The sequence below is a fragment of the Dendrobium catenatum genome, unplaced genomic scaffold (genome assembly GCF_001605985.2).
Source record: "Dendrobium catenatum unplaced genomic scaffold, ASM160598v2 fragScaff_scaffold_920, whole genome shotgun sequence".
Taxonomy (NCBI): domain Eukaryota; kingdom Viridiplantae; phylum Streptophyta; class Magnoliopsida; order Asparagales; family Orchidaceae; genus Dendrobium; species Dendrobium catenatum.
Window position 1 is genome coordinate 1,684,514 of NW_021319382.1, and position 11,381 is coordinate 1,695,894.

At 36.2% G+C, this 11,381-nt stretch overlaps 1 protein-coding gene across 2 annotated transcripts in view; it reads left to right on the forward strand.

Annotated features, from left to right (window-relative positions):
• LOC110092736 overlaps positions 1-10,196 on the forward strand; it is a 50,075-nt gene extending 39,879 nt beyond the window's left edge. The window contains exons 6-15 of one of the 2 annotated variants that reach the window (XR_003701648.1): positions 6,344-6,459; positions 6,750-6,851; positions 6,933-7,046; positions 7,144-7,200; positions 7,299-7,365; positions 7,451-7,504; positions 7,596-7,670; positions 7,766-7,801; positions 9,106-9,168; positions 9,773-9,908. Coding sequence is in view for 1 of the 2 variants with exons in the window: in XM_020817406.2 (XP_020673065.1) it covers positions 6,344-6,459; positions 6,750-6,851; positions 6,933-7,046; positions 7,144-7,200; positions 7,299-7,365; positions 7,451-7,504; positions 7,596-7,670; positions 7,766-7,801; positions 9,773-9,886 (735 nt within the window). In the remaining variant the exon portion in view is untranslated. Of the gene's footprint in view, positions 1-6,343; positions 6,460-6,749; positions 6,852-6,932; positions 7,047-7,143; positions 7,201-7,298; positions 7,366-7,450; positions 7,505-7,595; positions 7,671-7,765; positions 7,802-9,105; positions 9,169-9,772 lie in introns of both variants that reach the window. The other variant, XM_020817406.2, reaches the window with a different exon arrangement.
• Positions 10,197-11,381: the final 1,185 nt, after the last annotated feature.

The window sequence follows — 11,381 nt, forward strand, 5'->3', positions numbered from 1 at the left end:
TTCCTATATTTAACTTTTTCATATTTCATTGTAATTCCCTATACCTGTAGCAAGCAATAATAAAAAAGAGAGTGGTCAGCCTTGTCTTCTCCATTCCAGCAAGCCAACAAAGAAAAAAGGCCCACTACCCAATTCCTTCCCTAATCACATAGCCCATTCCAAAGCCCACTTTAGCCTTTCAAAATAGCCCATTGCAAGTATAAATCTCTTCCCATTTATTCTCTGATGTTAACTTCATTGTAATGACTAGTATAGTTATTATTGCATAGCAAAGTGTAGTTGCTGTTAATGTCGTTTATAATAATTATCATTAATACTTTTAATGATAGTTATTGCCGATAGCATTAGCAATTCTAAAAAAGAAAAAGAAGAAGAGAGAGAAAAGAAAGGTAGAGGGAGAAGACTAAAAAAAAAAGGCTCAGCGTTAAATCCTTGAGATATGAATCAATAGGATATGATCGATAGGGCACAAAGCCCTCTGTAAGCTAAGGTGGATTCAAATTTGTCCCCTTAGACAAACATTCAACCCCGGTCTACAAGGTTCCCTTGGACGAAGCAACCCATGGCTGCCGACAAGGATCCTTCTGTCAGGTTGGGTCGACTACCTCCTCTGACTAAGTAGACTAGGGACCACGATGGCCCTGGACGACGGAACCATGGGATCTTGATCGGGCCCATCATCCATTCCCCCACCATCCGCTTTAAGTGCTAGATGGTGCAATTTCTATTTTAAATAGCAAACTCTCCAAATACCCAAATCAAAACCCAATTTTCAAATCCAAACTCAATTTCTAAATCCAAACCTATGCTGCTACTATATGCCAGATGCACGTATTTCTATACGTATCTGATCGACGACTAGCCTTAATCGAAAGTTCTCTCTCGTAATCGGGAGGGGTAATTAACTATAGGGGCTTGCGCCTATAGGAAACCAGAACTCAGATCATAAAGTCCTCGTAAAATGAGGGCGAAATCTCTGGGTAGTGTCTTATCTACAAACCCATCTGCCTTCCAAAATTTATCTCGGAACTTAGCTCGTTAAAACTCCCTCGCCGAATAAGAAAAGCGAGTGGAGGCCGAGGCCGAATTTTCGGAGCCCACAATTACTATTTAATTTTCTTAAGCATAGTTTACACTCTCATTTCTCTCTTGTTTTTTGTGCTCATTTGAATTCTGTAAGTTCTCAGACTCTTGTTTAGAGTATTATTTGTTAGTAAGGTTGGGCGTTATCCAGAAACAAATTCAGAAATAACATTCTGAAAGTTGTGGTGAGTGTGAATTAATGCTAGTGACAAGTAGACATACACATCTTGAATATCAACAGAACTTAAAGTTGTCAGTGAATATGGATGCTCCAAACTACAGTAATAACCACGACCTCATGAAGATGGAGAAAAATGCTCATTGAAATTATTCAAGATATACTTGGAGAAATGTCGAGTCAAAGAAGGCCATAAACTAGAGTGCTACATTGACGCCCAATTTAGATCTCACTTGTACCCTCACTAGTGATGAAGAATATTACCCTCATCGAGTGGGAAGAATAAAAGTCGTACTGATCAATGCATTCTCAAGGGAAATTGTAGAGGTAGATCACATCCTAAATTTAAATTGCCTAACTTGGAGTCTTTTGGAGGGAGGACTGATTCATCTGACAATGACAATGTCACTTTGAATCAATAATGTTGCTGCTTGATATTGACGAAGCATTGAAGTATTGCTTATTCTTTACCACTTTTAATGAGCTGTCCCTTTGATGGTTAACGTTTCTACCCCTACGTGTGACCGCCTCTTTTACAGAGTTTAAGAGGATGTTCATTACCTAATTCACAAGGGCCCAGCGACCCCAAAAAAGCTCGCAGGTTCTTCTGAAGATGTGCTAGGAGCTAGGTAGGTCAATCCGGAGTTTCATTGTTCGGATCCAGAAAGAGATGCTTGAATTGAAGGACTTAGAGCCATCTATCACGCAGGCTTCTCTAATAAAAGGCCTAAGGGAATGCCAATTTTGTTATACACTAGGATTGCAACAATTCAGAATACTGACTGAATTGCTTGAACTCGTTGATAGCATACAAATGCTAATGAGTATAATCGAGTGGTTGAATCTTCTTCAGCTACTCACCCCATAGATCTCACTTTTAGGCATGATAGGCCTCATGTCCATGATCATGAGATATTGCTGAAGAAATCACATGGCTGACATAAGGCCGCATGTGCTGTCTCGGTTTGCAAAGAGTTCCCCTAAATGTCGAGAATGAAGTTTCCTGCCATAGACTGAATGTGAAGCGAGAAGGCAAACCAATCAAGTACAAATAAGAAAGACGGCCTCAATACTTGCCAAACCCCTAAAGAATGAAATTGAAAAGGTGCTTGATGCTGACTTCATTAGAAAGGTATAATACTCTGATTGGATCTCTAATATAATCATAGTGCAGAAAGTGAACTAAAAATGGAGGATGTGCGTTGACTTTACCAACCTCAGCTTGACATGCTTGAAAGACGGATATCCACTTCTCGGGATTGACTTGCTTGTAGACTTGACAATTGAATTCACGATGTTGAGCTTATTGGACACTTTCTCAAGCTATCACAAAATCAAGGTGCACCCTAATGATTGTGAAATAACTTCATTAATAACAACTAAATGCTTCTACTGCTATAAGATTTTTTTATTCAACCTTAAGAATGTTGGGGCGACATCAATGTTTAAAATTGCGTAATTTGGTATTGAAGCGTTTTTTGTTCATGAGGTGAGGCGTAAGCCTCAAAATCAAAAGATTGCGTAAAGTGATATTAAATATCAAAAGTGATTTTTTATATAATACCTAAACAATATGTTAAATGATGATATATTAACTTCCTATTGAATTATGAATTAACAAATTGACATACATATGAAACAAAAAATTATACAAGATCTAAAGTGACAAGTAATAAATTGAGTCCAAACAATATTAAATATAGAAATTGCAAAAAGTATCATTTAACATCATGCTCAAGTCCAAATTTTATTTTTTATCGATTCTCTACTCATTAATATTTAATTCTTAATGAAAGCTTAAATAGTTGGCAACAACTTAGACATTATCTTCATTGTCATCACTGAGATGATCTTTATATGAGTTGTTGCATAACAAATCGGTCTATCTCTGCCTCACTCGGTAGAGTCGAATGCCTCCAAATATGTTTCTTTTAAATTTATTTCAATCATATTCATCTTTTAGAAATATTTTTATCAACATAAATATGAGATTAATACTCCAAAATTTTTAGGGTAGTTGTGTGCAGCTCTCAAGTGATTTTTGGTGACGACTATGACGGTGTTTACTTGGGCGAAGGTCGCAGGATGGTGGTAAAGGCAATCGAAAAGAAGTTGCGCTCGAATGTGCATGAAGGTGTGATTTATGTTAGTATTAACAAAAAAATATACAAATAGGGTGAGGCGTAAGCCTCACGCTAGCGAGGCGAGGCGTGCCTCAAGGCGGGCCTCAGCCAAGGTTAGGCGCAAGCCTCATAAAAAAGCTAGAGGCGTAAGCCTGTAGGCGATTTTCATTAGGATTGTGCTAAGGCGGGCCTCAAGGCGAGCCTCAAGGCGAGCCTCATATTGCGCAATTTTAAACAATGGGTGACATATCAAAGGACGATAGACCAGATCTTCAAGGAACATAAAGACTGGAAGTTGGAAGTATATGTAGACAGCCTACTAGTGAAGAGCAAGTCGCCTGAATAACACATACTGCCATACTGGACATGTAGTAGACATTCACTACCCTTACAAGGTACAATATATGACTTAACCATCTACAGAAATTGATGATGTTGGTGAATTCTCTGCAGAATGGAGTCTTAGTCCCAACTTAAAAGTGATCGCAAGGGATTTAGAGCTCCTCTCAGTAAAAAGGTATTTAAGTGCTTGTCTTCATTTGGGACCCATAGATACAAGTTCATGTCACCATAACAATAGTTGATATATACCATATTAGCATAGATTGTAGTCACCTTGGATGACTGTAGATAGTCAGTGTTAATGAAAGCTACATGGAATTTTCCAAAAGACGCCATTATAATTGCTCACACTTGTTTTAAGAGAAGAGCAAAGGTCAATTTCATAACAAAAGTTAACACCTATGTAAACATGCGAGGGTTATATATACGTAAGGGGTAATGACATGAATTTTTAGGTGCTAGTTATATAAGCAATTATTGCTCAGATTGCGCTCATATTTTCACCATCACTTGAAGATTCAGTATCTCACTTCACATAGTCTCCATTAGGGTATATTTAGAAGTTATCCTAATTTGAAAAATAGGGCGCTTGTTGTAATCTCACATGTTCTTTTTGCCTCTAGGCTTTCAAAGGGCCAAATGAATCGAGGAATTAGATGCTCATTATTAATTCATTTGTCATTTTTATTTGTTGTATTTCTAAGGGTCAAGTGAATTGAGGAATTAAATATATATTCATACATGTCCAAGTAGGTATTTCATAGGTACCTAGCAAGTTCCAACAAGATAACTCTCCAAACTAGTAACATTGCCCTTCTAAGGCTCTCGCCAGTAGGGAACATGACTCGTTCAAATAGACCAAATCGAGAATTCATCTTGGGCATGCACATTAGCTGGGGAACTCGTACATATTCATTCAAGCTCGGGCGAGGCACTCGCCTCAATGAAGATTGGCCTTGTGAGGTCACTTAACATTATTTGAACCATCAATTCACTATTTACTTCCCCAATCTTGCTATAGGGAGTGCATATGATAGAGGTCTTTGGCCACGACCCTCTAGATTTGAATAGTCCTTAGCTTGTGGTCATCATGACCTCAAGAGACTCACCCTTCGCGCCCAATGGTTGAAGTGCATCTTTTTATGGACTCGCCTCTACGTCATCAGGACTTGCCGACGCATACTTGATTTCTACAACTTATTCTGATGATTTGCCCAATATACTCACTCTCGAGAGCTTAATCAGGGAACTTGCCTTGAATCGAGGGTCATGATAAAGACATGAGCTATGTAGGGACCTATCACAATGGCATTTGTCCTATACTGTTTGTAATGATCATAATTAATATTATATTGTTTAATTTTTATTGTATATATCATTCCATGTTGCCTTTCAAATCCTATAAATAAAGGGTGAAGAGGTATATTTTTAATTTTTTGATATTTTTTAATATAATTTGCTCCCTAGCGTTTTCTTTTTTTGTTTCATATATTAATTTGAGTGAGATTTTTTTTTTCCTATGTGTGTTCTTTGGTTTATGTCGTTGGGGAACTGTGAATATGATTGTTTTCCTCAAAATTCTGTAGTTATCATTCATGGATATCTCTACAAGAAACGCATCAACTGTGCTCAATTTTATAGGAAGAATTTCACTAAATAAGTTGGCCGAGCTAAATTAATTTAAGTCTGGCAAAAGTGATGTTAAATTTTCTCTGTGGCTTTTTCATATTCATCCGATGGAGATGTGGAGCTGCTACTTTGATTTATTGATTGTAGCTTCTTTGCGGTTCTCTGATGGACTTTAGCTTTCTACGATTTGATGGGATTGTAGCTGCAGCTGTTTTGGTGATTTCTTTAGCAGGACTTTAGTTCCAGTTGTTTAGTTGTTTCCATCTTTGCAGGCCTTTTGGCTTTCTCATATTGTAGTTGCATACTTCTGGTTCTTGGTGTATTCTTCTGCTTCTTTTTGGTTTATAGAATAATTCGTGAGGCATTTAAATGTGTATCTTCGGCATGCATAAAGTAAATTGTAATGCTTAGTTTTTGGGATATAAAAATCAACCTTCTTCCGAGATTCAAATCAGACATCAAGTTGGACGCTTGAAGAATTTTGACAAAGGCTTTCTCCAAGTTCTAGCGCTAAGCTTGCTTATAAGTGATTTTTTCCCCTTATTTTCGCTTTCTCATTGTTTTTCTTCCTCTCCTCTTCTTTTTATTGTCATTGACTGAAAATGTGATTGGTTTTTGTCAGGTCAGTTATAATTTGGGTTGTTGTTCCAAAAAAATAGAATGGCATTTATAGCTCTAATGATTCTTTATTTTCTTGTTAATTTATAGCAAAAGTCAAAATCTTGTTGCCTGAATTAGATATTGTCGTTTTCAGTTTCATGGAAAGTAGTAAATAATTTTTTTTAAATTAATGATTCATTTTAAAAATGAAAACTGTATATTTGTTACATCATTTAATCTCATCGGAGTCCACATTGCATGTTAGATGTGTAGTAGAAATCTTGGACACGAAGTCTCCCTATTGTCCGTTTTTTTTTTTATTTATCTATGGTTATGTGTATTCATGTCTCTCTTTCTGGTTCGCCTTACTGTTATTAATTTGCTGCAGTTCTCTGGAAATTTTACATTATTATTGTTTCATTATGATGGACGGACTAGTGAATGGGATGAATTTGAATGGTCAAAACGTGCAATTCATGTGAGCGCAAGGAAGCAGACTAAATGGTAAATTATTATTTGATGGTTGAGAAAGGGATAAAAATTGTCGCTTGACTCTTTGCTAAAGATCAAAATAGTCCATAACTATATTAAATGATTATTTTAGTAGCACCTCCATGGGATTATTTTTATTCTTTTTTAAAAATTTGAGGGACCAAAATGGTCCTTTAATATAGTTGGGGACTATTTTGTTCCTTCATAAAAAATTAAGGAATCATTTTGATCTTTTCCCCTTTGATAGTTGGACATCAGCTCATGAAACTGTTGCGATAGTTATGACTGCATTATCTTTTCAGGTGGTATGCTAAACGCTTTTTGCACCCTGACATAGTTGCTCCTTATGAATATATCTTTATCTGGGATGAAGATCTAGGACTAGAGCATTTTAATGCAGAGCGGTAAGTCCAATTTCCCATTCATTTCCATATAATATAAACTCCATTGATCAGGTTCTGTAACTAATTGGCCTGTTTTCTTAGGTACATTGAATTGGTGAAGAAACATGATTTGGAGATCTCGCAGCCAGGTTTGGAGCCAAACAATGGTCTAACGTGGCAAATGACTAAGAGGAGAGGGGACCGTGAGGTCCACAAGTTAGTATTGTAGTCTAAAGCGGTCTTCTATTTTGTTAATAGAAATTCGCATAATCTCTTTCAAAAAGATAAGCATGTAATAAATGATTTCCAACAGGGAAACAGAAGAGAGACCTGGTTGGTGCACTCATCCTCACCTTCCGCCATGTGCTGCGTAAGATCTATAAGCTCCTTTGTCCGTGTTATAGAGCATGTTCATGCAATCCATTTCAATATCATCTTTCTTTTGATTATATGCATGCTTAATTTCAGTTTTGTTGAGATAATGGCGCCTGTATTTTCAAGAAATGCATGGAAATGTGTATGGCATATGATTCAGGTGAGTTTGGTTTGGATTGGCTGTATTAGTAGTTTGCTTGATGGCTCAGTCACTACGTTATTTAACTGCTGTCCTAATGTTTTAGAATGACTTGGTTCATGGCTGGGGTCTTGATTTTGCGCTTAGGAAATGTGTGGAGGTACCTATTTAATCTTTCAATGTTTTGCTGAAGATAATTTGCTCTCATTCTCAAATATTACATCAAGACTTTTTAATCATCCAAAAATCAGCCGGCCCACGAAAAAATTGGAGTCGTGGATTCACAATGGATTGTGCATCAAGTAGTTCCTTCGCTGGGGAATCAGGTTAGTACCCTCTATTAAATAGTCCAGAAGACTGATAATAAATTGTTCAATGCTGTGAGCTGAGAGTTTTACCCCATCTTTCTTGTGTTTATCAGGGCCAATCAGAAAAGGGCAAAGCTCCATGGGAAGGGGTACGCTGATTTGAACCCACTGTTGCTCCCTGTTCTTTTGTTGTGATTTTTCTGATGCGCTATACATTTCATTAGCTAGTATAGGTTTAGGCTTTTTTTTTAGGTTTAGGCTTTGTTTATTTACTGTAATCTGCTATGTTTAGGGTATCTGATACATAAAAGAAATTAGGTTTAGATTTATTTCTAATATCGTAGGATTTATTTGACTTTAACTGGCATTTTAGATTTGTCTATTTATTTTGTGAATGGTTAATCCTTTTGGGTAAGTTTTTATTTGTACTTGAACTATTAGGGATTAGTTTAGTGCAGATTTGAATTCAAATAATTGATCTTATTTTTGTGATCCATTACTATAAGTATTCAGGGTTCGCATATGATGAATTTTAGAATCCTTAAATTAAAGATATTTCACATGTCCTTTTCCTTTTAGACTTTAGTTATTCTCTTTGCCTCTCTCTTGGACCAATCTCTTCTAATATTTGATTCTCTTTTTTATTTCTCTAGTTAGTATCAATTAGCATCATAATCAAATAATAGTTGCTCGTCGATTCCATCACTCTATTCTCTTTTATCCTACTTGCTATAACATCGCTTTATCTTGACACCTACAAACCATGAGCTGTGCTCCCAACTTATTTTGGTATTTTGCTAACCCAACCTAAGCTCTTTTGCATCCATACACATCTTCCACTGCATGCGATCCCCTATCCATAAGCATCCCCATAGGAACTCATATTGCCAAGAGCTTCTATGTATTACAACCCTTTGTTGAACCCACCCATCACTCTAACCGTATTTCTCATGATCTTCCCTGTGATAAAATCCTCTCCATTTTGAGTTGCCTGTGCCTGAAAAGTCGTCCTCAACTTAATATCAATTTCACAATTTCATAGTCAATCCAAGTATTGAATCCTTGTCATACAAACTCTGCCATCGCCAACCACACAATTTCACAGTCAATCCAAGTTGTCTTTTTCAATTTGCATTCAATCTGTCCCTATTAACAATGGCATATTTTTTTTATTTAACTTTGTTGGATTTTTTGGAGATTTGTTTCATGATCTCCATTACATTGATTGAAACAAAAGAGAAACAATTTATCTTATGAACATTTTCACGTGGTACTACAAATCACAAGACACAAAAGTATCATGGAAATTGATAACAAGGGTCCGAAAAGAATTAATGCTCATTATGCCTATCAATAATCCTTTAAGAACAATGAGAGTGTTTTGCTCCTTTCTGATTAAGTATGTTACCAACATTTATCCAGACTAAGCAGTGGCTATTTTGGTTATTTTCAGTTAGTTTAAGAAGATGTATGAAAATTTTCAGAGGTCTATAGCTATATTTCTCAAACTCTTCAGGTAAAGAGTTTTGCCAACACCTAGGCCAGTTTTGTTAGTTTATGTTAACCAAAACATTTTTATTAAAACTCAAATGTTGTCTTTAAATGCATCTTATTTATTAAAGCATTCGTCTCCACACTCGGTCATACCTGTTAGGTACAATACCCACGCCGAAAGAAAAAATCCGACTGGTAATTATTATTGGGTCATGTCATGTCTGGTTCAGCTGAATTCGTGATTCAATTATGTCAAAACTCAAATGCTGATTTGGTCAGTTGGGTTTAGTCAATTTCCTTGAGCCAATGCAAATATTTATTTAGATATAGGGCCACTTAAAATTTTCGAAGGAAGTATTGTAATGAGAGTTCAAAGCATTCAGTAGAAAACTTTAGTTGACGGACCGATAATATTGAAAAGCTAGATAATATACCAAAAATTTCATAAATTTCGGGTGGCACTTCAATAAAAATCAATTTATTCTACTTTTATCATCTAAAGTCTCATTTTCATATATTTCGTTAAACATCAATAAAAACTACTTTTTTTTTCACTTTTAGCATAAATTTCGCATTTTCCTAGCATGTGACACCGTTGTAATTTTTAACCCATATGGAATGGACAGGTTAGGGAGCGGTGCCGTAAAGAGTGGGGGATATTCCAAACACGATTAGCAGACGCAGAGAAGGCTTATTACAAAAAAATGGGGATTGCTCCTCCAAATGCCACATCTGTTTAGATTCAACAGCCGTTTCCTTGCATTTGTAGTTAATTGAATGTTAATTAATATATGTTAAGTATCTTGGAAGCTTTCTCATTGATATATATATATATATATATATATATATGTAAGTTAAATCAGGTGAGGGCATTAGGAATTGCCTGAGAAGTTTTTAGATGTAGATATCCTATATCAAAGATGGATGAGTTGGTTCTGTTTGCTGCTGTGATAATTTTTATTAAATTTGCCTTATTTAGAGCAGTTGATTGCCTGCTTTAGAGGAATTTTTGTTATATAGAATGGTATATTGTTTACATATTCCATATCATCTTCATTGTCCATCTTTACCTAATTAATGATATTAGCTCCGGCAATTATCATTTTTTTATTCATATGCCTATGTTAATAAATGTTAATGGGATAATACAATTGTTATGTGCTAGGATATTTGCGGCGGTAGAGAGATGAAGAGCTTAACGTCTTAGTTTTGATGAGAGATCTAATGCACAAATAGATAATAGAGGTGCAAGAATTATAAGAGGCATCATAATTTTTATGATGGAAACTCTGAAGGGACTGTAATTGGATGATGGAGGTCGAAGGGATTGCACTCAAGCGACGATGGCTCGAGGACTATAGTCAAAAGGAATGTAGTGGGGCTACATTGGCTAGACGGGCCATATTAGGGCGACGGTGGTTCTTGTGCCTTAGTTGGCTAGCACTAGTGATCTAAGGATCGTAGTCGAAGGGACCATTGTTTGGCAACCAAGGCCGGGCGAAGGCTTGACAATGATGGTTAGACATATGTCATGAAGTGATAGCCTAGCTTAGGTTTAACAACAGCGATTGTGTGGACGTTTGACGAAGATCAGCATGCAAAAACCTAATGGTAGTCGTCGGGCAGTGAGGGTTTGTCGTCGTTGGTGCTACATGATTAATGCCTTATAGCTCTCTTGAATTTCTATCCTGAGGGCTAAGCCTTAAAGGCTCCATTCATACAGGAGATGGGATTTATTTACAAATTTTGAGAGTAGCATGTTTTATAAATATGTTGAAGATTTAAGGAAAATTTGAAGTGCTCCATTACATGAACCATATTAATTCCTTTGATCATGGAGCATTCATTAAGCATTTAAATAGCTTAATGGTGTTAGAATTAAGTAATGTTGGGCTCATTGGATTCGTCACGTTGAGCCGCCCAATTAGACTATAAGCGTGTTATATTTAGAGATTATTTGATCATTCAATTAATATTCTAAAGCATCCAATTATGTACTAGTCATGGTATTAGACCCATTTGAGCTTTGTACAGATTTTAGTATCATTTGGTTCGTTTTGTCGATACGTTCAAGTTGACTATAAATTCACTAAAATCATGGTTCAGAAAGTCTCATATTTAATTTTTTAAATTTCTAACTTAGATATGGCATGTGATTCATGCCTGATCAAGCGATTTTTGGTGATGTATTTGTTGCCTTCCTATTCTTAAGCGTTGAAGCTTGCAACGTAAAAA